This window comes from Dromiciops gliroides, chromosome 5, assembly GCF_019393635.1.
Source record: "Dromiciops gliroides isolate mDroGli1 chromosome 5, mDroGli1.pri, whole genome shotgun sequence".
Lineage (NCBI taxonomy): Eukaryota > Metazoa > Chordata > Mammalia > Microbiotheria > Microbiotheriidae > Dromiciops > Dromiciops gliroides.
This window is the reverse complement of record NC_057865.1, coordinates 253693881-253720974: the sequence shown is the minus strand read 5'-3', so window position 1 is coordinate 253720974 and position 27094 is coordinate 253693881. Positions and strand designations below refer to the sequence as shown.

Sequence of the window (27094 nt, the reverse complement as noted above, 5' to 3'; positions counted from 1 at the left end):
TTTTTTTTTTTTTTGCACAGTAATGGGGGTTAAGTGACTTGCCCAGGGTCACACAGCTAGTGTCAAGTGTCTAAAGCCGGATTTGAACTCAGGTCCTCCTGAATCCAAGGCCATTGCTTTATCCACTGCGCCACCTAGCTGCCCCTTGGGTGGATATTAACTTCAGTTACTGAGTCTGCTAATCTTATATGTTCTATAGCTGTGGCCATCGCTCGGTTACAACCTTTTCAGAAGTGACAGATGCAATTTATGATTAATTGAATTCTCTATTTCTTCTCTCCAGAAACAATTTTTACCATAATGTTATGCTTCTTTAATTGAGAAAATGCTTTCACTCTGCCACTTTATGTTTTTTTATGTTTTCTGAGCTGTTTTTATTTGTGTTTTTTTTTTTTAATTCTTGTCATTTTGTGAGCTGGGACATAAAATTGGTCATCATTCATTTTCTGTTTTCCCCACCTTCAATTTTTCTTCTCCTTTTTTATCCTTTTGCTATTAAAAAATAATTTTTCCCCACTGAATTTGAATGGAACCTAATAATGTTAACAATGGTGGGGGGAATCTTATGATCTCATTTTAATGATTCCTTCTCTTTTAAGTATTAGGAATTGTTGATCTGTTGAAATTTCTTGCTTTGCCATGTTTTAGCAAGTTGTAAAGTTAACTTGGGAAGACATGTTTTTTGAAAAGGGTGTCAGATAAACTCAGGGAATAGGCTAAAGGGTAAAAGGTATGTGAAAGGGGATAGCTAGGTGGCACAGTGGATAAAGCAACAGCTGTGGATTCAGGAGGACCTGAGTTCAAATCTGGATTCAGACACTTGACACTTACTAGCTGTATGACCCTGGGCATGTCACTTAACCCTCATTGCCCCACTAAAAAAAAAGGTACATAAAAACTGTACAGTTGAAAATGTCTACAGAAAATCAAGGCTCTTGTGGCAGATATCTAGAAATAACTTTTGTAAAGGTATGAGTGTTTTGTTATTTGTCCAAAAGTCAGGTGGTCTTAAATGAGATTTTTAATGTGATAGTTCTAATTTAGGCAGAGAACTAACAGGCAGATGATTCAGTCTTTTTTTTTTCAGTCTTTGACCCTCTTCTTTCTTGTTGTTTAGTCATTTTAATTGTGTCCAACTATTTGTGACTCTACCTGGGGTTTTCTTGGCAGAGATAATGGAGTGGTTTGCCATTCCCTTCTCCAGTTCATTTTACAGATGAGGAAACTGAGGCAGAATCAAGGGATTTGCCTAGGGTCACATTGCTACTAAGTATCTGAGGCCAGATTTGAACTCATGAAATTGAGCCTCTCTGACTCCAACCTTGTGTGCTCTATTCACTATGCCACTTAGCCTGGCAGATCATACTAATCTACAAAGATCTAGGGCTTTACTGCCTGCCAGTCACATAAGGAATCAGGGAAGATTGTTACTAGGAGCTGGCTATCATTTTTATGGAGGTGTCAGATTCTAATCCTATGGCAGAGAAGCCCCAGTGTACTTTAGTGACAATAGGAATTGTTCCTGTGAACAGTACACCTTAACTCTGGCCAAAATGTACTAGTTCTGTGACCTTATACAAGTAACTTGACCTCTCTAAGCTTGAGTAAAATGTCGGTAATCATACTTGGCTGTTGATGTCACAGAATTCGGAGCAAAGTGCTTTGTGAATCTTAGTGCATTTCAGAAATATGGGCCGCTTTGACCATTATGAAGTATTAACAAAAGATTTTAGACAAGTCAAGATTTGGGGGGGGGCAGGACAATGGGGGTTAAGTGACTTGCCCAGGGTCACACAGCTAGTAAGTGTCAAGTGTCTGAGGTTGGATTTGAACTCAGGTCCTCCTGAATCCAGGGACAGTGCTTTATCCACTGTGCCACCTAGCTTCCCCCCATGACTTCTTTTTGAACATCATAGTAGTTAATTGAAACCAGTGATTCCCAAAGGGTGGGATGTGTCATTGCTGTGTTCTATGAGTTTTGTTAGATAAACTATACAATTTTGGACAAAGGAAAATTTGTAAATAATTTTGCTTATTTATCTTGGGGATGTGGCTGAACATTATATGTGTGTATTTTTGTGCATATATATACATATAATGTCAGATTTTATCAGCATGTTAATAAGTTTTACTGATTTATTCTCCACCCCTTTTTGTTCTTTGTCATAAAAAATTATTATCTGGTGGGGTGCAAGAAGGAAGGCTATGTAAAGCTATAACAAACAAAGATATCAGGGCAGCTAGGTGGCACAGTGAATAAAGCACTGACCCTGGATTCAGGAAGATCTGAGTTCAAATCCAGTCTCAGACACTTGACACTTACTAGCTGTGTGACCCTAGGCAAGTCACTGAACCCTCATTGCCTTGCAAAAAAAGAGAAAAACAAAAAAGAAAAACAAGGATATCAACAAAATAGGTCAAAAAAATCTATATATATTTTAGTTATCTAGAACATGTAGTAGGGTACTGTGGTACTTGAAAAATCAAACTAGCCTCAAAACAGGTGAGACTTGCAAGAACAACCGAAATATAGCAACTTTCATGGAAGGGAAACTGAACATTCATGAATCTCCCAGATATCTTAGAGTGAATATTAACAACCTAAATGGCTCGATGGGCTATGATTCCTCGTAAGCTATTGGATCAAGAGCAAAAAGTTTGAGAACCACTCATGTAAATATTCATAATCGTCATATGTGAATCAGACATATAAAGCTGGAACATCAAATAATTCCATATTCAAGATTTTACACTTTCCCCCTCAAACCTTCAATGACTTTTAAAAAGTTTAAGATGGAGTAAACATTCAACAATGTTTGATACAGTTAGTTTTTTTTTTTAATGTATGTGCAATTTTCCTAACCAAATGGTTACTTAACCATATTTATGATACTTAGGCTTAAAAGAAGACACAAAGTTTTTCTTAATATTTGAATTTGGAATTGAATGTATAATTTAACTTTGTGGTATAAGTAATTCCACATCTGTTTCAGCATAGCTGCAAGTACAAACAATCCCCCAGCCTCCAAAAAAAGCCCACAACAGGTTGTCAGAAATTTAGGTTTGTTTTATAACGTAATCAGGAGTTTCCTTAATTGTCTTCAGTTAATTTTTAAAAATTAATTAAATTTAATTTAAATATAACTTTAAAATTAAAAGATTTTTTAAAATCATGGCAAGTACATTTCAGTAAAGAACAGCAAGTATTCCATTTGTGAATTAAAAAAATTACTAGAGGCAATTTACTACAGTATGTATTTGGAAGAAGGAGATCAGTATTTGAAGAAGAAAAATTCAAAAGGGTAGGTACAAACACTTTGAAGGAAAGAATTGTACATAATAGAAGTTCATAATTTCATAATGGTCTTTTTTTCTTTGTATATAGGAATATTTGCTATAATAAGTTTGTAATAAAAAACCTGCTAGAGCATTAAATAAAAAGCCAATGTAGAGTATAATCTGGTAATCATACCTTTTTGGAAGGCTGTATTCTTTCTGTATTTGTACCAGGCTGGTCTGATACCTTAAGTTCAAGCTTAGAAAGAAAAGGACACTCTTGTAGAAGATCAAACCATTAACAAAGGAGATTTATTTAGCCACAACAGAGGATAGGTAATTCAGTGAGGATTCAGTTATGATTCAGTTGAGCACAGCTTCCCTGTCTTCCTATGTTGCCCATGAAGACTCACATCACTCAAGCCTGAGGGAGCAGATCAGTAAGTCATAGTCAGAGCCTTTAGTAGTTGAGCTACTTGCCTCAAGGATAATTTCATTACTCTTTAAAGAAAAGAACTACCCTAGCCTACTTGACTAGGACCTTGGTAGATAATCCTCCTGCCATACCCTTCATTACAGTTCTGTGTTTGGTCTGTCAGGTTGGATACCAAAGACAATAGGTCCTAATACCCAATGTTTATGTTCTGTTCAGACAACTAGAATTGTGGCATAATTCTTTTTTTTTTTTAAGTGAGGTTAAGTGACTTGCCCAGGGTCACACACACAGCTAGTAAGTGTCAAGTGTCTGAGGCCAGATTTGAACTCAGAACCTCCTGAATCCAGGGCCAATGCTTTATCCACTGTGCCATCTAGCCACCCCCAACTGTGGCATAATTCTAACTTTCCTACTACCAGAAGCTGGAGGGTCATGTTAATGCCTTCTTAGCTCTTTCCCAATAATCCCTATAAATGTTGCTATCCCTGATCTAGTTAATTAGTAGGCTGTCCAGAATAGGGAGCAAGTTAATTGCATAGTTATATGGCTCTTAGTTAAAAAGAAAGGTAATTTTCCTTCTGCTAACAATGTTTTTTTTTTAATAATAAACATTTTTATTTAAAGTTTTGAATTCCAAATTTTATCCCTCCTTCCCACCCCCCTCTTCCCCCTCCCTGAGGCAGTAAGCAATCAGATATAGGTTATACATGCACCAACAGTGTTTTAAAGAAGACATCTTGATACTCTCAAGACTGAGGAAGGACCTTTAGCTTGCTGATTGTCAGCTGGCCCTGGCTTGACATGGCATACATCTGTTTCAGGCAATGCATCTGACAGTGCTAGGAGTGTTATGTGGCTTTCCTTGAACATCACACAATGGATAGAGTATATAATGCCAGGCAACAGGTTCTGTCCCCAGTGGGAAGAGGGAGGAGAGTTGGTTCTACTCAGGTTTAGGACTTAGCAGTTCTTTATGATAGAAGAGTGGCTAGAATATTTTAGACATATAATAAATGTTGAATCCAATTGAATTTGTAATTCCCAATCAAAAAGTAATAGCTATTATTAGGGAATGTAGTTTTCTTTCTTTCTTTCTTTCTTTCTTTCTTTCTTTCTTTCTTTCTTTCTTTCTCTCTTTCTCTCTTTCTTTCTTTCTCTCTTTCTTTCTCTCTTTCTTTCTCTCTTTCTTTCTCTCTTTCTTTCTCTCTCTCTTTCTCTCTTTCTTTCTCTCTTTCTTTCTCTCTTTCTTTCTCTCTCTCTTTCTTTCTCTCTTTCTTTCTCTCTTTCTTTCTCTCTTTCTTTCTTTCTTTCTTTCTTTCTTTCTTTCTTTCTTTCTTTCTTTCTTTCTTTCTTTCTTTCTTTCTTTCTTTCTTTCTTTCTTTCGAGCTATGAGAGTTAAGTGACTTGCCCAGGGTCACACAGCTAGCAAGTGTCAAGTGTCTGAGGCTGCATTTGAACTCAGGTCCTCCTGAATCCAGGGAAGGTGCTTTATCTACTGTGCCATCCAGCTGCCCCCTGCAAGGTAGTTTTCTTAAACAGGTACAGGGCACGCATTTTTGCTGGATGTGGACAGTCTTTAAAATTAATGGAGGTTCACAAGTGTGCCAAAGCTGTGTCTGCTGATAACCCAGAAGCTTAAAAGTGTTATTTTGCTGGTCAGAAAGAGGTAATGCTGTGCAGTGGACTATGGTAGAGGTAAGCTGTGTGAATTTGGTCAAGCAAATTCACTGAAGTAATGGGCATAAGTAAAGAGACGTGGCAGGTTCCCTGACCAAGAGAGTATTACATTCTGCTCCCTCATGTGAGCCACATTCCCTCTTGTTATGAGACTTAACTCATTTGGGCTAACAGTTTCTTTATAGTTGAAGATTTTACTGTTTAGTAGTCCATTCTGTCAGAGAACCAAAAAGGCTTGAAAAATGAGTGAACTAGAAACAGATTATAATCAGTGGCTAAGGAGTAAAATTAAGTAAAGATTAACCTAAGGAATAAAACTTTGAATTTAGAAGAAAATTGGGAAATTTGGTTGGCAACAGTGCTGTCAGATTAGACTTTTGAAGATGGGATATCATTTCCAATTGGTTGTGAGCTCAGCTGGGAGAGAGAGATGGGGGGGGGGTGTGGAAACGGAGGGAGGGAGAGATGGATGGACATAAACGAGAGATCAATTGAGAACTTTGGACATTAGGCAATGTTAAATGTGAGGGAGGATCTCAAGTATTCCCAACTTAGACTGTTGTTTGTTCTTGTAGATCAATTTAGAAAATCCTTGTTAACTGGCTTATACCAAGAAACTCCTTCTGAAAGGGCTAAGAACCTGGTCTAGTTATTTAATCTGATCAAGATAAATTTGGCGTGTTTTCTAAGTTTTGGTGTCATTGGGTTTTGGAAAGAAAGGGGACAGGAAGTGGATCCCATTTGTCCAACTGCCTTAAAGACGAAAATGAGTGGGTTTTTTTTTTTTAAATGTAAAGATTAAGACATTGCTTCACCACTATGATAATTTTCCCCCCTAAGGGAAGTATCTTTACAACTATTGTTTAAAAAACCAGTCATACTTGTTGGGTTACACATTGTGTTTGGAGAATCACTCAAAAATCTTTCAGGTTTTGTCAATCAGAACCAAGCCTTGGAAATTACCAGAATTCTTCAGAGATGAGAAGTCCAAGCCAAAACAGGTCTGCCAATTGGTGAGGCAATGTAAATCTAATATTCTCAAGACCATGCTTCTTGAGCCCTTTTTTTAGCTATTTTATGGGCAAGTTAATAACTATTTTCGAATGAAGGAATGACACCATCAGATCTGTGACTAAAGGAAAATTATTTTGGTTGCTTATGGGCGACCTTCTGGAAGCCTCCTAGAGGAATCTATGTCATAGGTGAGAAGGGCCGAAGTTAGGGTGGTAGCAGTACAACTGGGGAGGATGAGATGTGGGGGAGGTATTAGGAAATTCAAATTTATGGGATTTGGGTTTTGAGGGGTGGAACAGAAGAAAAGGGGATCCCTTCTTACACGTTGCTCATTTTCACTGGAACTCAGACTGAGTGATCTGTCTTCTTGTTGCTTCTCATATCACTCTATCTTCTGCCTCTATGGCTACCACCGTGTCTGCATTCCCTAGTTTCTTTAAAACCTCAGCTCACCTACCATGTTCTCCACGAGGCTTTTTATCATCTCTCCCCCTACGGTTGCAAATATATTTCCCCTCAAATCACCTTTTGTGATTGTTTAGTCATTTTTCAGTGGTGTCTGACTTTTAATGGTTCTATTTGAGGTTTCCTTGACCAAGATAATGCCATTTCCTTCTCTAGCTCATTTTACAGGTGAGGAAACTGAGGCAAATAGGGTTAAGAGATTTGCCCAAGGTCACACAGTAAGTGTCCAAGGCTGGATTTGAACTCAGGTCTTCCTGACCCAGGCCTGGTATGCTATATAGTGTGTCACCAGCTGCTCCCCAAACGTCACTTATTTATCTTAAATATATTTTATTTTTATATACACACATGCAAATATGTATATTTCTTTCTTTCTTTTGCGAGGCAATGAGGGTCAGGTGACTTGTCCAGGGTCACACAGCTGGTAAGTGTCAAGTGTCTGAGGTCAGATTTGTACTCAGGTTTTCCTGAATCTAGGGCTGGTGCCTTATCCATTGTGCCACCTAGCTGCCTTCACACATACATTTCTTCTTGTTTTCCCCAACTAAACTGTAAGTTCCTTGAGTGTAGGGACTATTTTCACCTTGTTTTTGAATCTCCATTGCTTATTGAGGTGCCAGAGATATATAGATATGTGTGTATATGTGTATGTATACATATATACATATACAGATTCATATGGATAGACATGGATATATTGATAGAGATATGTAGATAGATAGATAGATAGATAGATAGATAGATAGATAGATAGATAGATAGATAGATAGCTATAGAGTTATATCCTGTATGTAGTAGGTACTTAATAAATAGCATAGTCCATAGATATCTTTCACACAGTAGGCACTTACATGCTTATTGATTGATTGAGAATCAGTGATAACACTCAGGTCTTTTTTCTTTGATAATAGGCAAGAAAGTAAGGTTGTATAATCAATGGAAATCACAAAGTAAGGGAGAAATAGCTGGGAATTTAGCAAGTTAAACCAATGTCTACCATATCACTTGGAAAGCTAAATATGCTATTTAATTTGGAAGCTTTAAATTATATGAAATACAGTAGATTCTTTTACCTTTTTCCAAACAACCAGAAATCTCAACCAACTTGATTTTTTTTTCCTGAGGGGGAAAAATTTATTGAGTTGGAAACATAGACAAACAAGCTAATCTATTGAAATAAAAGCAATTCTTGTGCAAGTCTTAGTATCTATACAGATTGTACTCTATTTACTGCTTCCTCCAAAAAGTATTTTTGAATTTCCCCAGTCTCCAATGACTTTTCTCCATTTGGATCTCTTAGCACTTTACCACCCTCCCCCCCCTTTTTTTTAACCTCATATCTCATAGCTCTTTACCATCTTATATCCAAGTACTAAGTTATAATTTCTATGTGTTGGGATCCTATGTTATAGAAACTTTAAATATTTTCTGGAACCTAGCACATGGTCCTTACACATAGTAGGTGCTTAGTAACCAGTTTGTTGAACATTAAATAAGTAATTTGACTCTGGTACTTGAAAATAAGCAGTAATTATAATAATGACCACAGGATATTAAGATACTTCTGACAGCTCAGAGCAAGATTAAATTATGTAATTATGTTCAGTATAAGTTTACCATTGACCCTTGGTTCTCAGAATCTGTTCCAGCAGACTGCAAGTCTTGTCAGGTTCTATCATGCTGGAAAGACTTAGAATACAATCCTTGGTTCAGCTTGTGGCTGCTTTCCAAGAACCAGCCTAGCTAAGCATGGGGAAGCTCATTATCAGGAGATGATGAATTCTTTGGCGGTGACAACCCATAAAACAAAAATATAAAATGATCTTTAGCATTGTGTCTTCTAATTCTACATTGGCAGTGATAGGTGTGTGTGTGTGTGTGTGTGTGTGCGTGTGTGCATTGCGTGTTCATACACATATGCTATTTGTTTTCCCCCAGCTAGACTATAAATTACTTGATTGAAGGGGCTGGGGATAAGGGGTGCTAGCAAGTGCACAATTTTTAGCCCATGGAAAGATGAAAATGGTACCCCAATCTGAGATCCTTGTTCAATCCCAATAAGTTATAGTCTTAGAATAATATTAAATCAGAAGACAGAAAATTGCTATTAGATGGAAGAAGGCTGGTCTACAAGTTTTCCTTGAATGGGCAGATAAAGAAGTTGGTTTTATTGTATATTCAAAGGCAACAAGAAACCTTTCATGGGATACTCAGTCATCTTGCTTTGCATTATTTAGACTGACAACAAGCAAAAAGATTACCAGGAAGATATTTTGCAGCCTGGTCACCAGCATCTGTTGGAGAGGATGAGGAACAAGAGCAGTTTCTATGAAAAATGTTAGCAAGACCCTCCAAGTGAAATCAACATAGGCTTCATTGCTTAATGGTTGTAGTGCAAGAGTGGGCAAGAGAAGATGAGCAATGGAAAAAATGCACTGCAAGAACTAGCTCAGGCATAAGAAATGAAAGAGGCTAAAGGCTTATAGGCAGTCTAGAAGTTTCACTCCTGTATCTTGAGCAGTTGCTTTAAGAGTCGTTTGGAGGAGGGGCAATTAGGTGGAGCAGTGGATAAAGCACCAGCTTTGGAATCAGAAGAACCTAAGTTCAAAACTGGCCTCAGACTCTTGACATTTACTAGCTGTATGACCCTGGAGAAGTCACTTAACCCTGATTGTGCGAGTCGACACCACCCGCCCCGCCACACACACATACACACACAGAATAGTTTGGAGGAAACAAACATGGCAGAAGCCAAATTTCCTCATGTAAAGTGAAACTGACCAGATTTTAATAGGAAACAACTGGATCGGACCATCAGTTTTCTAGAAACTAAGGTTAACATCAACACCAAAATAGGAGAAAATGAACCAGGCCTCTTCACATGAAATGTTGAATCCAAAACATGGGAAATATTTGAAGAAAATACCCCAAAGTTGCCCAGAATAATTTCCTGTTGATGCTGAATTAATGTAAATCGCTACGATGAGGATGTTAAAAAGAACTGAAAAACCAATTTATTTATTCAAAATTCAAGTTCCTTGCCAAGAAAAGAAAGAGATAGCATTCAAGGCCATTACCAATTTAGAACATCTTAACAGGATAATGTTAGAAGATTATGTGTAGCTTCTCAAATAATAGAAGCAGTGGAGGGAAAATGAATTTATTAGAATGCTTACTAAGAAAACAAACTTTTCACCATCATTGACTAACAAAGACACTATATTTGGGTTCCAACATCTTCATCTTTATTGTGCTGCATTGATGAAGTACAAGAGGGATCTAAGAAAATAACAGACAGGTGGACCTGACCAAGTATATTTAGAGAGAAGGTCTGTGCTCAAGGCAATATGATTTATTTGTTTGTTTTTTTTTTGCAGGGCAATGAGGGTTAAGTGACTTGCCCAGGGTCATACAGCTAGTAAGTGTCAAGTGTCTGAGGCCAGATTGGAACTCAGGTCCTCCCGAATCTAGCAGTGCTTTATCCACTGTGCCACTTAGCTGCCCTGGCAATATGATTTTTAAAGATATTAAGAGATTGTTTCTCAGTCTTGGGTGAAGGGCAGGGATAACAGTACTTAGAAATAATCATAGAATTGTTTCATGTTGCTCACTGATATGACTGAAAAGAGACAGTGCAAAAACCAAAACAACCCAACAATAACTACCAACCGATATATCTTATCACCCCAACTCTGTGAAATCATGGAGAATACTATTCACCTCTATCAAGGGCACGTTTGAAGGTTTGAGAAAAGACTTGACAGACTTTTGTGAACAATAATCTGTAGACGAGGAGCAGATCAATAAGATATTGCCTTACGGTCCCCCCCACCCCCAGTGGTATATGTGTGTGTCTGTCTGTGTGTCTGTCTTTGAAGAGATTAATATCAAGTAAGGCACAAAACTGAGGTGAATGATCAAAACAGGTGTTTTCCAGTCATAGAGGGTATATAGTGCAGGCTCCCAATTGAAAAGGGGTTCCTTTTGGTGATGAGATACTCTGGGTGCTTCTTTTTGTGGTTGATCTTGTGGGTAGGTAGATAGGTAGGCAGAGATGCACACAAAGTGATATACACAGAGAAACAGAGGGGAGAATTTTTCTTAGATATTTTGTATATGCCATGCATTGTGCTAAGTGCTGGATATACAAATACAGAAGAGCAAGACATTCCCCATTTATCTAGGGTAGGGATTGGGGAGGAGAACAAGTAAATAAAGACCACCTATTATACAGATTATAAAATATTTGGGGCTAAAAAATCCATAATAGGGGCGGCTAGGTGGCGCAGTGGATAAACACCAGCCCTGGAGTCAGGAGGACCGGAGTTCAAATCCGGCCTCAGACACTTGACACTTACTAGCTGTGTGACCCTGGGCAAGTCACTTAACCCCCATTGCCCTGCCAAAAAACAAACAAACAAAAAAATCCATAATGCTCCTTAGTACATATATTTTAGAAACAGCAGATGGGAAGTGAACTGAGTAGGAAGAAGAGTAGGCTGGATTACATTTGGGAAATTGGACAGATGACATTTTGCCTAAAACAGAAACTTGATTTTTTAAGCACAATCTCCATTGCTGCCACATGGGTGCAAATTATGCATGAAACCTTTCCTAATCCCCCCAAGTCTTAGTGTCTGCCCTCCCCAACTACCTTGTACTTTACTACTTTGTATACATTTGTATTTATTAGTTGTTTATTGTATATCTCTCTAAACATGTGTACTTGTTATTTCTCCTATTATAATGTAAACTCATTGGAAACAGGAATTGTTTCACTCTTTGTACTTGCATCCCTAGCATTTAGCATCCAACAGGTACTTGATGAATAATTGATAGATTGATTTGAATATCACAATTTCTTAGGATTCACAAAATGGAAATATGCATGGTGGGGGTAAGCAAGCTGGCAATGTACACAAAAAGCATAGCAATAAATATCATTGGAGAAAAGGAGGTGGACTGGTTATGTCCACCTCCAAGACAAAAGAAGAGCTGAATAGTCTGCATGCTACATTGATTTGCCAGAATCTGCATGTAAACAGGACATATTCCATTCATCATCCATCCATTCTGCACCTGTAGTTTGCATTGTTTTAAAGAAAGTATATGGTATCTTTGTTAGGTAAAAGGAAATGCTATCTTTAGTAAGGTAATAGGTAAATGATTTTCTTTTTTGTATTATAACTCTTTAGTTCTTTAAACTGGCATTTCTATTTCAACTAGATTTGCTCAGAGAAATAACAAATTTATTTATGTAGTATAATTAACCTCAGCTAGTGGGGTGGTATGAGGCAGCTAGGTGACTTAATGAATGGATAGAGGGCTGGACTTGGAATCAGGAAGATCTGAATTCAAATCCCTTCTCAGACACTTCCTAATTGTGTGACCAATGTAAGAAATTAATTGTGATTTGGGGTTTCCATCACCCCATCTTTGCTTCATTATGATCAGACTGAAAGGATATAATCTTGAAAAAGCCTAAGAGAAGATGGGTGTGTACTTGAAGGGATTATAGAAAAGAACAACTAAGTATCTAAGCCTCCTCTAGTAGTTCCCCATGCCCACATGGGCCTGGCCAAATTATAATGGGGACAGCCCAGGGGGTATGTTGAACCAATTGGAGACTCAGCATGGCTAAGAACCTCCCTTCCTGTGGGAGAGGAACAAAGCGGGGAGAGAGGAGCTGTGTGAGTGAGCTTCAGAGCATATTGGAGAGGGACTTTACAGCTGACTCTCATTGAAACTATGGACCCCAGGGGGTGGTGAGTGGAAGCAAGGCTAGCTCTTCAAGCTAGCTGAGCTGGAAGCAAGTTTGGGGTTTGAGTCAGTCTTTGCTAGAGCCGGGGACCTTATTCATTTTCTCTTCCCCTATTCCCTTTCTCATTATCCCTGGCTTTATTAACTTCACCTTTGTTGTAAATTTTGTTCCCATTAATAAAACCTGGTTTGTTTGTGGAAAAGAGGCTGTTAATCTTCTTTCTTATTAGTCTGGGAGAAATAACTAAAAAAGGCAGTTTAGAAGGGAGGAAACTTTGGACCTAGAGGTCTCTCATTATTTTCTGAACCCCAGTATTACAGTGGGCCACCCAGTTAACTCTCCCCATAATAAATTTGGCCCTTACAGATTGGTGAGCCAGCATCTGTAAAGTTGCTATCTGTAATGGGCTAAAATTCTAGCTAGGCTGTCTAAAAATCTAATGAGTGGTTGCCATAAGTTATAAGCTTTAGCAAGAGTTTAGACTTTTAAGTATTTGTTAAGGAGCATAAGAATTTGGTGAGGAGAGAGAAAGAGGCCAAGATTCCTTCATCTATCTATCTCAGGGAACCAGTATCACAGCTCCACCCAAACTGAGGTCCTGGGTGAAAAAGAGCTTGCTCACTCCTTCCTCTCCCAGAAAACCTCCTCTCCAACTGGAAATGGGGCTGTCCACCCACACATAGCTCCAAGCTAATTGGCTGGTAGCTCTGATTGACAAGTCCCACAGGTGGTTCTATAGATATTACTTCTGGACACTAAAGTCACATGGTCTCTAAATCACATACTTTCTCCTTATGGCGGAGCTTCCCTACAGTATCTCTCCAGTAGGGGGTGCCAAACCAATTCTCACACCCGGGTAAGTCACTTCTCTGTGCCTGATATTCCTTATCTGTAAAATAAGTTTGGACTCCAAGATCTAGCTCTAAATCTATAATCTTATCATCTTCCCTAAGTTAGCAGAAGTCTATGTCAGGCAAAACAAAAAGACCTTAATAGATCAAAGGGCAGGGGCTTAATCAGACAAACATTTATGAGGAATTTAATATGTATTCAAGGCAGGTCCTCCTTGGAGGGAGGGAGGTATAAAATAGCCACCTGTCCTCAAGAAGCTTATATTCTATTGAAGGCAACTGTGTGTGTGTGTGTGTGTGTGTGTGTGTGTGTGTGTGTGTGTGTGTGTGTACGTACACAAAGAATATACAAAGTAATTCCAAGATGGAGACACTACCAACTGAGGAAGTGATGCTTAAGCTGATCTTTGAAGGAAACAGGGATTTTAAGAGATGAAACAGGATGAGGAAGGCAGCCATGTGGCGACATAGTGCATAGAGTGCTGGGCTTGGAGTTAGGAAGACTCATCTTCCTGAGTTCAAATCTGCCCTCAGACACTTATTAGCTTTGTGACCCAGGGCAAATCACTTCACCCTCTTAGTCTCAGTTTCCTCATCTGTAAAATGAGCTAGAAAAGGAAATGGCAAACAATTCCAGTATCTCTGCCAAGAAAACCCCAAATGGGGTCAGGAAGAGTCAAACACAACTGAAAAATGACTGAACAACAAAAAGGATGGGGAAGAACACATTGTAGTGCCTGTCTAAAGGCATGATAACATGAGACGAAATGCCACTTGTGAGGGTTGAGGCAGGAGAACCAAGTTGTATTGATATAACGATTGGCTAGGCATTTCATATTTTATCCAATTTTCCTTAGTTTTCAATGGCCACTTTCACGAACAAGGACTTTGTCCACAAGCTGTTATTGTTGGTAATAATCACATCCTACCAAATTTACATATAAGTGCTTTACCATTTGGGGAAGACTTTCCTTACAAAAGTCCCATGAGGCATTTACAGGTGGGAACACTCAAGGCTCCAAGGGGCAAAGTGACTCCCCCATGATCATGGTTAACAGTCGCCAGAGACAGGGTTTTGAACTTAGTTCTCCCAGATCCCAGGTCTTCATCTTACCACCAGTGTGTCTCTGAAAATGCTGAGCTTTCTTGTATTCTCCTTAGTGGAAAATTCCTCTCTCCGTGTCCTCATTTGAGCATCCTAGCTTGCTTTCTTCCAAACTTGATATTTTTTAAGATAACACTATTCCTCCATCCCTACAATAATACCTCCCCATAGCTGCTTAGATCTTTGCACAAAAGATGTGAAAGGTTCTCAGAGGAATAAAATTTCCAGCCAAAAGTGTTTTTCTTTGATGCCACTTGTTCTTTTTTTTTTTTTTTCCTTTTAACATTTTCTTAGCCAATGGCTTAAGGGGGGATTCCTTTTGGAATCTTATGGACATTGGTGATAAAGTCCTCTTAATCAAAACACGGCAAACTGTTGTAGAGTGAGTGGAACATCTTTTCATTCTCTTGTTTTGTATTATGCATATCCGGGTGGACAAATAAGCTGGAAAATGCTGCTATTTGTAGAACAAACACTGCTAGCCTTTAACAAGATCAAAGTACAGAATTCCTGCAATTATGTCAATAGTATCCTCCATAATTGTAGCACGCTCTGAAGAGGGACTGTGCTCAATTATCCTGCTTTTGATAGACACCATATTTATTAACACTTTAAGATTGGTAGGACCTTCTGTAAAGTTTTTAGTTTTTAACTAATTGCTTATTTATAATCCTTCCGCAAATGACAGAGCCATTCAGGGAGATCAGGGTTGGTTGGTTTGGGTTTTTTTCCTTTTCTTTTCTTTTTTGTTTGTTTGTTTTTTATGCTATTTTAAATTTAATACAGTGCTTTTTACCCATGAGTCCTTGTTAAAGAAGAATGGACTTTTTTATATTGAAAAATATTTTCTTGATATATATTTCTTAAATCATCTTAATTTTCAAATACATCTCTTCTACCCATAGAGGAGTTACCTTTTAATGAAAAAAAAAATGGGGGGAGGGGAGTGGGGAAGGAAAAACATTTTGGCAGATCTGACCAACACACCAATTGGTTATTGATAGTATTTGTATTTGGGGTTTTTTGTTTTGTTTTGTTTTGTTTGTGGGACAGTGAGGGTTAAGTGACTTGCCCAGGGTCACACAGCTAGTAAGTATCAGGTGTCTGAGGCCGGATTTAAACTCAGGTCCTCTTGAATTCAGGGCTGGTGCTTTATCCACTGTGCCACCTAGCTGCCCCCTCTTGATAGTATTTGTGATGTTCCACCCCCTTAGGTGTCATCTTCTCCCTGTCCTGTATCTCCCCTTCCCCTACCCCCACACTTGCACCCAGTATCTCTGCCAACCATGGAGGGGAGCAATGGTGTGCTAAGAGCAGCTAGGTGGCACAATGGAAAGAGCACTGGCCCTGGAGCCAGGAGAACCTGAGTTCAAGTTTGGCTTCAGACACTTACTAGCTGTGCCGCCCTGGGCAGGTCATTTAACCCTGTTTGCCTCAGTTTCCTATCTGTAAAATGAGCTGGAGAAGGAAATGGCAGACCACTCATTGTCTCCAAAACAAATAAACAGAGGCCAGTCATTGATTGTTAAATTTTCTATGGAAGGGTTTACACCTTAGAAATTGGCAGATCCTACTAATGGGGCTTGATTTATTGTTTTGTTGATGATTGACTTAAGAGAGTGATGAAGAAAATGTTAATAATGCAGTTTAGACTTAAAAGTGTGTCATGCCTACATTTGCCAGACACTCAGTTGTTACACGTTCCCCTGTACAGTCTTGGAGGGAAATATGGAAAATGGACTTTTTAGAAGCAGGGGAATATTCTTGAAATTTCCAACTCCACTTATCTGTTATTTACTAGGTCAAGCTCTTGAAGGAATGAATGAAAAAAGCATGTCTTAAATGCTTACCATGGTCAGAACACACTACTAAGAGCTGGGGATATAAATACAAAATTGGGGACAAGTCTTTGCTCACAAAGAACTCAACATTTTAATGGGGCGCATTGGGGAAGTTTTAACTGCAAATCTGATGTAAATTGGTTCTTAGGGTACAGCAGCAAAGCAGAGAGCAATGCATCTTTTCTAATTTATATTCACTGATAACAGCTGCTCAAGTTCCTTAACCACTGTGTGCCTCAGTTTCCCCATCTATTCAGTGGGGCTAATAATAGCACTTATGTCCAAGGTCTGTTGTGAAGATGAAGTGAGATATTTGTAAAGTGCTTAAAGCACTATATAAAAGCTAGCCATTATTATTAATGGTGATTCTTACTTGGTAGCTGTGTAGAGGTTGGTGGTAATGGTTCGACATGCTTCCTGTTTCTCCCTCTCTCAGAGTACCATGCTGCTTCACCACAGAAGACAAGTGGACAAGTGGTAGAAGGAAGTGAGGGAGTGAGTGAATGAGTGAGTGAGTAAGAGAAAGATGGAGGAGGAGGAGGAGGAAGAGAGAGAGACAGAGAAGAGAAAAGATATATAAAGCATTTCCATACAGTCCAACATTTTATTTTATTTTATTTTTGAGGCAATTGGGGTTAAGTGACTTGCCCAGGGTCACACAGCTAGTAAGTGTTAAGTCTCTGAGGCCAGATTTGAACTCAGGTCCTCCTGACTCCAGGGCCTGTGCTCTATCCACTGCACCACCTAGGTGCCCCTAAGTCCAACATTTTATTAAGCACCAGCTTTGTGCTAGGCAGTGAGCCCACCTGGATCCAGTGGCAGAAATGAAACCTTCCTTGCCAACAAAGAACTTACATTCTAATCATGACCTTCTTGGCCCTTTATTTCTTTAAGGAAGAGATCACTTTTCTTATTGAATAGACAATAGGAATATTAGCTTTCTTGTTCCCTCTCTAGCAGCTCCTTTGCACTTTTGTCTGCTGTTTACTCTTGGAAAAATCTTACTTTTGTCTAGAAGAATTATGGGAAGGAGAGAAAAAATGAGGTAGGGTCAGATTAAATATCTCGTGATGTGAACAAATAATGGCAACAGCAAAAGGAATTCTTTAAGTTTTGTTTTTTTTTTAAAAGCACTTTTCTGAGTGGCATTGATAAGTTTATAACACGGTGTACCTAGGAGTTTTCATGCTAAAGCTTTAAGCTTAAGTAGCTTAAAATGGCACAAAGAAATTTTGGGACACTCTTGTTGAAGAGTCCTTCAGCCCATTGCCTTCAAAACCAGAGAGAGAGAGAGAGAGAGAAGGAGAGGGAGAGGGAGAGGGAGAGGGAGAGGGAGAGGGAGAGGGAGAGGGAGAGGGAGAGGGAGGAGAACGAATGAGAACTTTGCCCATGAAGAGTCCTTCAGTATCTTGCTATGAATGGGTAGATTTACTTGCAGTTTCTTTGGCTTAATGAGATGCTTTCCCAACTAAATTAATAATGTCTAGGAACCCATTTCTTGATAAATCAGGATGACACGGAGGTCTTTGATATTAGAATAAAAGTAAATATGTGATAGATGTGGGAGAGTCTTAATTTCCGTGCGTGTGTGTGTGTGTGTGTGTGTGTGTGTGTGTGTGTACACTCATTTCATTCTTACAACAGCTCTGAGGAGGTAGGTGCTATTATTATCCCCATTTTATTGTTGAGGAAAGTGAATTAGAGATTCAGTGACTCACCCAGGGTCACACAGCTAGTAAAAGTCTGATGCTGGATTTGACCTCAGATCTTCCATATTCCAGATGCATTGCTCATTTCACTAGGGTCACTTAGCTATCTCTAATAATTTATAATAATGAGAGGAAGAAGATGATAATGAGAATAACTGAGGTAACTCCCCTGCCTAAGCTGCCTAGTAAAGACAAGGATAATGATTCATCTGAACTTAAATCTCTGCCTGCCATAGTGCTATACACATTTAATGCTTAAGAAATGGTTGTCGAGGGGCAGCTAGGTGGTGTAGTGGATAGAGCACCGGCCCTGGAATCAGGAGGACTTGAGTTCAAATCCGACTTCAGACACTTGACACTTAACTAGCTGTGTGACTCTGGGCAAGTCAATTAAGCCCAATTGCCTCTTCTCCCCCCCCCCCCCAAAAAAAAAGAATACAGAAATGGTTGTCAAATGTATATTAATGAATGAGCTCTTTATGCTCATTTTCTAGACTCTCTTTGTTTATATCCTATCATTATTTTCCTGTATAAATCCTGTTTCCCAACAATTGTGACATCTTCAGGACATATAAATGGCAATAGTCTTTATTGATAGCTGGGTTGTTGTTTTTTGTGTCTCTTGATTATTTTACTATGGCTAGAAATCGCTCTGTCTCTTTGCATTCAAGGTCTTCCTAAAGTTTATTATTGATTCACTCCACAGCCTAAGTATTACTCCTGAAGATGACGTCTCAGGTCGACAACCTCGAACAGACAGGACAGGGTCTAGGTACAGCAGGGATTCAGCTGCTTCTGCTAATTCAATCATATTGGAAAGGAAAATTGAAGATCTTGAAAAGGTATGCCCTCAAGATTATTTTAAATGGTCTAATATTTTAGCATGACCCTATCCTCTGCTCAGAAAACTAAAAGACATACTAAAAACCCAATAAATACCATAGGGGTTTTTGTCCTTTAAAAGAAAAACAGGAACTAAACCTTAGAGAGAATTGGGGATAAGAGGATGGGGTGGGGGGAAGTAGTTAGCAAAATTAGCTTTAACATTTGAACCCTCTTAGTCACTATAGTTAAGTCTCACTGTTGTCCTGTGGTTTTGTTAATTTGATATCTAGGTTTACGTAGCGACTAGGTTTTATTTTCTTGTTTCCTTCCCTTGTCACCCTCCTGTTGCTGATGAATTTTAGAAATGAAATCCATTATTTTTAGGGTAGATTCTGATTATAGTGTCCTTGAACTTGCCTGCATGGCAGGATGTATTGTTCACTAGTTGTATCTTGGATAGAGAGATAGAGAGAGCCCAACTCTGTCCTTCCCTATTATTTATATGTGTGTGTGTGTGTGTGTGTGTGTGTGTGTGTATTTATACACACATATATACATTATATATTGCACACACATAAATCTGTTAATTATAGTATTTGCACCCAGTGCTTAAGCAGATTTTGGTCTCTGCCTTCAGAAAACTTCCTACTAGAAAATTCTGTCTGGGCTTGAAGGGTCTCCAAAAACAGTTCAGAGATTTCTTTCATCACTGACAGGATCAAGTTTCCATTCCCATTCAACTGTTCAATTTGATCCTAGTGTCAATGTTGTTACCCATGTCCTTGAAAATAACTTTTCAACCAGTGGCCAAGCATATGAAATCTGTTCTAATCAGGGGAAACCAAATTTTCCCCTGTGGTACCAGAAGATTTGCCCAAATAGAAATTTAATTTTGGACTAGGGTAAAATTATTTTCATTTCAGAAGACTGTGATTTAATATGAAAGTAAATTCTCAAGCTTCGACAACTAGCATGTACTTGGAATTGTTATTTTCCAAGTTTCTTACAGTTTCAGTTTTTCCTAAATAATGATTTCCTTCCAAATGGAAATCCCATAGTAGACTTATAAAACAACTAGAGAGTGAGTAAAATGATTCTGGGGGCAATTAATAATGGAGATATCTAGGCTAGTAGGATAAAGAGAGTAAATACACTATTGAGAAATCGATTAGCATTTGTTAGAGACTTGGCTAAGCCTTGATTTAATCTTCCTTTTTAGCTTCTGCATTCCCCTCATTCTCATTTCCTCCTGTGGGTGAAATCTCTCACACACCTAACTTAATAAAAGGCAATTTTAAGTAAGCTACCTTGGGGGACCTCTAAATAGGAATGCTGAATATTTCTAAGTGACTTGAACAGATGTGACAAGTATGTGTTTTTTAAGAAGACCACAAACATTCTTTTAGTATGTAAATCCACTTTTGTCCAAATAATACTTGTTTTTTTATAACTGTGTCTACCAGGAGGTAATGAAAGAGAGACAAGAAAACTTAAAACTCCAGAAACTGATTCAGGAAAAAGAAGAAGTAATTGGACAACTCAAAGAAGAAATTGATTTATTAAATAGGGTAAGTACTGTAGACATCTCAGTTGTATAGTGTGTCCTTCTAATTATGAGAAAATACATGAAGACATAGATATAACTTTATTATATTAATGAGTTTATGTTTTGCTTATGGGGAAATCAGACCGCTGATGATTGCCATGTGACAACATATCTAATTTAATTTGCTGCTGACTCTGATTTCTGGGGTGGCAATGTGGCACAGTGGGAAGGGCCCTGAATTTGGAGTATCTCAGATTCTGCAGCTATCTACTTGTGTGATCTTGGGCAGGTCATTTAACCACTGCTGGGATGTATGTTGTTGTTGTTGTTGTTGTTGTTGTTGTTGTTGTTGTTGTTGTTATGTGGCATAGTGGAAAGAGTGCTGGATCTGGTGTTCCGAAATTCAAATCCCACCTCAGACACTAGCTATTTTTTTGTTTTTTAAATTTTTATTTAATGTATTTGTTTAGGCTGTGTGACCCTGGGAGAGTCATTTAACCCTGTTTGCCTCAGTTTCCTCATCTATACAATGAGCTGGAGAAGGAAATGGCAAACCACCCCTGTATCTTTGCCAAGAAAACCCCAAATAGTGTCACAGAGTCTGACACAACTACCACCACCATCAACAACACAGCCAGTAGGTGTCTGAGACGGGATCCGAACCAAGGTTTTAATATTTGAAAAATAACAATGGGATATTTTCTCATTTAATGATTGATCCAAATGACAGCGCTTGGTACTGTGTTGGATATGAGTGAGGACTGTGCCCTACCTCACCCCATCCCCCATCATGGTCTTTGGGAACCAGAGCTCAAAACTGCTATTCTGTGGGGCCTTGAGCAAATCATCTCACTTCTGTGGGCCTCAGTTTGCTCAGCTAAAATGAGGGGCATGGCAGATAACCTCAGATTCTTTCTTGTGCCATCCTTCTACTAAGTATACTCCCTGTACCCCCAACCCTCCCCTTTTAGTTTTCTTTTCATGCTTTAAAATGATTTGCTCGCCACCCCTACACCAGCCCAACCTCCTCCCTAGCTTTATGCTAATTCCCCACCTTTCAGCATACCTGGATCTTTCAGTTGTCCACAAGATTAAAATTCAGTCAATATTTTGAGGGGGCCTCCTCTGTGTCAGCAGCATGCTCAGTGCTGTGGGATATCAAAAAGTAAAATGATTAACCACCTGTCTTCAAGGACTTTACAATCCAGTCATGATGATTCCTGGAATGTATAATTTCATGATATGGTTAACTTACCAGCAAGTCATTTACTTATTCAGTAATTTGAATCTTGGGAAATAACCAATAGCAGTTGGGATTTTCGTGGCATTTTTGACTGCAAATCTAGCTACCAAAGTCTTACATTTTACATAATTTTAATGAGTGAAAGTCTGTGCAAAATGCCTTTAAAGTTTTTAAAAATTCTTTTGCACTGCTATCTCAACATTGTCCAAACTTCTTAGAATGCTGCTATCTTAAAAGATATATCTAACTCAAGATTATTGTATTTCCATTCTCACTGATTTAAACTGACAGATTAATCTATGCTTTTCCTTGTACCATTATTTATTAGGCTTTTTTTTTAATGAGGCAATTGGGGTTAAGTGACTTGCCCAGGGTCACACAGCTAGTCAGTGTCAAGGGTCTGCGGCCAAGTTTGAACTCAGGTCCTCCTGAATCCAGGGCCAGTGATCTATCCACTGTGCCACCTAGTTGCCCCCTTGTATGATTATTTAAATTGTTAATTTCTGTTGATGGTCCCCAATGGATTTTCTGGTATTTATAAGTGAGGGCTCTGTCTGAAATATTCAGCTGAAGAGAGTGGTAGGTTTTCTTACAGTGCTCATAATAATTCCCATTTATAAAGTATTGTAAGGTTTACAAAACACTTTACTCACAACCGCTCTATGAGGTAGTTAGTACAAGTATTATAATCCCCATTTTATAGAAGAAGAAACTAAGTCACAAAAAGTTTCTGTGACCTGATCAAGGTCATATAGGAGTAAGTGGCAGGGCCATAATCTGAACCTTATTTGGATCATATGTTCAGAGCTGGATGATGGCACCAGAATCCTAGTCTAACCCTCTCGTTTTATAGATGAGAAGATTTCAGCCAGATTGACCAAAGTCACACAGGTAATAGCTTCAGAAGCAGGATCTGAACCCAGACCCAATGTTTCCAAAGGTAGTGAGTGCTCTTTTCACTCTTCTACATTCTTCCTTATACCAAAAAGGGGTTGGGGGAGAAGAGATGAGATGAGATGAGACGTAGTATAAATGTTGTTTTTCTAGTGATGCTGGGGAGCCTTCTCTTCTCCCACAATATTATTTTGTCGTCAAACTGTTAAAATGCTAGTATCGCTTTAATAAAGGATCATCATCTCTTTCTCAGAGTCTCTTTAATTTGATAAATGTTTTCCTTTCTTCCCTAAGGACCTAGATGACACAGAAGATGAAAATGAACAACTAAAGCAGGAAAACAAAACCCTTTTGAAAGTGGTTGGGCAGCTGACAAGGTAGAAGATCCCAGCCTCAGTGAGGAGAGTGATTTATAAACTACTGATTGAATGTTGAGGTCAATGCTAGGGCAATATTTCCCATGCTGCAATACATTAAAATAACTAAGTGTGTATTTATTTCTTGGAAACTGATGGATGTTTATTTTCATAATATTTTTCTTTTTCAATATCAATAAAAAAAATAAGGTATCCACCTCATTTCATGAATAAGCAACATTTTTCAGTTATTGAAAGAGTTGATAAGGGGCTATGAAATTCTCTAGTTTTATATATTCAGATAATATATGTGGTCCAAAATGGCTAAGAGTATATCTTCACCTCTGGTGTTGCATCTCCCTCCCTCCCTTAAAAAAAGAAGGAAGGAAGGAAAGAAAGAAAAAGAAAAGCATAAATCTTTGTTTACATGAATCCAAATATATTTTGGGAGTCACTTGCTGTTTGAACAGCTGTAAAGTGCAGATGCCTTATTAGTGATGTATAACATTTTTGTGTATTGATGGTACACTCTGACAAAAATCTTGGTATACCATTGTTCATGGGGGTTTGTTTTTACTTATTCTAAGAGATTAGAATAATAGGCTAGCTCTGTTATGTATTGCAGTCATCTTTTTAAAGGAAAACTGTTAATGAAATTACAGTCAATCTCATGTCGTAGAGTTCAGCTAGATATAATTCTTTGTCTTTAGAAAAGTACTTGAATTGTGCTCCATAGTTAGTATAAATTTACCATCTTGGGTCTGTATATTGAGAATTTAAAGAAAACGCTTTAACTTCTGCAAAAACATACAAAGGTAATGTTTATGTAAATGTTCTGATGAAGTCTGTAGGTACTATTTTTTATTGTTTGGAGAAGGTTTATTAGAACATGTTTGTAAAGAGAAAGGTAAGAGAACGTGTTTGTAAAAAGAAAAAAAAGGAAGTTCATTGTTCAAGCCTATACACAATTTCAGTTTATAATAAAATGCATATTGTTAACATCTTTTTGCCTTAAAATAAAAATGAAAATGTTTATCTGAACTTAAAGAATTATGGTATTACATGAGCATAACTGTCACTAAGACTAATGTCAGTTTCATTCCATGTTGTCTATTACTTACAATTGAGATAAGATGCTTTATGGTGTATCTCTTGTCCTTCTTTAACTTGAGATTTCCCACCCCCAAATTTGAAGCACTTGTATTCGTTATTTTGGAATTTTAGGAACAAATAAGAATTTTTTTTCTTTTAAAGATTTACAAGTTGTGAATATACTGTTAACTTGAATTCTATAGTAGTAGAATGCTCTTTTACTCCAAATACACATTTTTGAACACTTTAGGAAGGGGTGTATTCTCATACTCTTTCGAAATAGCCTAAAATTTGGATCTCTTGGAACCTTTAGCATCAATACAGAAATTCTCTACTGATTTTTCTCAACATTTCTACCTTCTATAGATATATCCCAGAATGCACATTACAGGTCTAGACTGAGGTTCTGGCTACCTCATTTAAAGCCCATCCTCAATCTCCCACCTTTCCTATCCTTTGTACTAACAATAGAAGAAGGGATGGTTTTGAGGGAGGGAATATATGCTGATTGGTGTAGCTGATTTTCTTTTTACTTGTTTAGTTTCCCCTTAATCTTATTTCTAGGCTCTGTGCCTAGAAACTCAATATACAAAGACCAAACTGAAATGGTTCCTGCCCTCCAGGAGTTTTTCTTCTATTGAGTAGTAAATTAATACTGGATAATTCATAGATTAGAGGTTGTGATTTAGACCACTTACTAGCCAAAAGATTGGCTATTTCGAGCACATGTATCATAGTGTTGTAAATCAGGCTAAGCCACTAACTTCCAAAAGTCACCACTCACTGTCTTTGGCTTCCTGAATTCTTCCTCTGGCTACCCCAATTAGAGATGGCAAGAAAGCACAAATGCATACATAACCCACTCACCCACATCGTATGAATCCTCCATGACGGAGAAATACAGTATGAAATTAGCAGCAGCTTCAGGGTTTTGTTTTGGTTTTTAGTGGTGGTACTTGTGGTGGTTCTTTAAAGTTACAACTAATAAACTCACCTAAATAAATAAAATTTAACCAAGTTCCAGAGGCACATGTGATTCTTCCAGATTTTCCACTTGGTCCGTCCCTATGTTGGGTGAAATTTCGAAGCATGCAGTTTCATACTGCCTGGCTACTGGTATTTTAAAATTAATTGTTAAATATTCTACCAAATTTGCTATCTGAAATGTTTACAGTAATGACAGTGACTTGTCTACCAACATGATACACTGCCTGCCCTTCCAAGCTATTGGAGGGGGAGACAGGATCCATCTGTTTTCACAAACTAAGCCCATTCATCATTTTTTCCCATTATTTTTTCTCCATATAGGTTCTGCTTATAAGGAATAATCATAATTATAATAGTAAATTTTAAAAATTGAGCCAGCATATTTTATTAACTCAGGAGAGCGATGTCACTGGGGAGAAAAGAGAAGAGGACCAAGCAGCTGAATGGTCCATTTTGAGTAAAGCTTTTGAATTTTAGCAGCTGAGAGATTCTTCTCAAGTAATATTTTATATTAATGTTTTCTTTAGCCTGTTTGTAGAACTTAGAAATCTGCTTCTATCAAATATAGACACTGATTCCCTAGCAGAAAATAGGTATTAGTCATAGCACCAATGTAAAAAAAAAAAAAGTATCACCACAGTCAAAAATGACTGCTTCTCAAGAACGCGGATTCATTCCTCTGAGTGTGGTGTGTTCAAACAGGATTCAAAGCACCTACGTTCACATATACTTTTTAAGACTGCTCTGATAGCTAGCTCAGTGATCTTTCGAATTACCTACAACCTGACTTTCTAAGACCTGATCCCCATTTTCTTTTGAAAGGCATCAGTGCATAATTTTATGATGCAGGAACTGGACCACGGATTTCCTCATCTGTGAAACCCCAAGATAAGGAAACTCCCTTCCCCAATGCAAGTCAGCACCTTCATTCCGATTTACAAGCTGACAGGGTTGCTGGGAAACAGAGAGGTTGAATGACTTGGACAGGGTCCGAGAGATTTGCTTAGAACACTGACAAGTTGCATGAGAGCCAGTGTGTGCCAGAAGCAGGACATGAACCCAGGTCTCCATCCACTACCCCTTGATAAGTTTTAATTTTATGAGATGTTTGATCATCTTGTTGCCCTGGAATTATCTTTATAAGGGATGGGTTATAGATATAGATATAGATTTTAAAAGACTAATTGGTTATTAAACATTGACTCTTGTTAGCATTTTTTGGGGGGCGCGGGGCAATTGTTAGCATTTTTTAAACTAATCTGAATAAATTCATCCAAGTTTACTCAATACAATAAATAGCCAGTGCTGTCAAAGAGCCATACTCAGAAGCTGTTGAAAAAATATAGTGAGTTGAAGGACAACTCAAGCAAAATATTCACCTTTTTAGGGAAAACCTAACTCACTGGGGCAAGACTTTGACATCCAAATTAATCTGTATTTTTAATTTTTTGTGTGTGTGAGAGGCAATGGGGGTTAAGTGACTTACCCAGGGTCACACAGCTAGTAAGTGTCAAGTGTCTGAGGCTGGATTTGAACTCAGGTCCTCCTGAATCCAGGGCCAGTGCTCTATCCACTGACCCACCTAGCTGCCCCTTAATCTGTATTTTTGAGACGAAGCCATTTGGATTTACACTGTTTTGTTGTAAATGATGCAGTAAAATACCATGGAATCATCCATACTCATTACTCTGGAACAAATCAGTGGGCAAAGACCTTGCAGGTATAATGGACCATGTCAGCTGGGCTATTTTAAACAAATTTTTATTTTATTTTTGATTTATGGAATAAAACAAGCACTTTCCTCACACAGTATGGAGAATAAGCTGTCAATGATCATGGTCCTCTTGTATGTACTTGACACAAAGCATTTCAAAGTCAAGGCCTAGGATATTTGTGATCTTGTTTGATAGTGCGTCGATTTCATCAAGGGATATGTTCTTAGTGTCCCATTAGCAATGTTATCCAATAATGCAGAAGAGGACTAAATTTGAAAATGCCACATGGTGATACTTAGTC

General features: G+C 38.2%; 1 protein-coding gene across 1 annotated transcript in view; it reads left to right on the top strand.

Moving 5' to 3' along the window:
• PAWR (pro-apoptotic WT1 regulator) overlaps nt 1-25109 on the top strand; it is a 152273-nt gene extending 127164 nt beyond the window's left edge. The window contains exons 4-6 of the mRNA XM_043968902.1: nt 18842-18977; nt 20424-20528; nt 22938-25109. Coding sequence (XP_043824837.1) covers nt 18842-18977; nt 20424-20528; nt 22938-23024 — 328 coding nt within the window. The 3' untranslated portion in view covers nt 23025-25109. The remainder of the gene's footprint in view (nt 1-18841; nt 18978-20423; nt 20529-22937) is intronic.
• Nucleotides 25110-27094: the final 1985 nt, after the last annotated feature.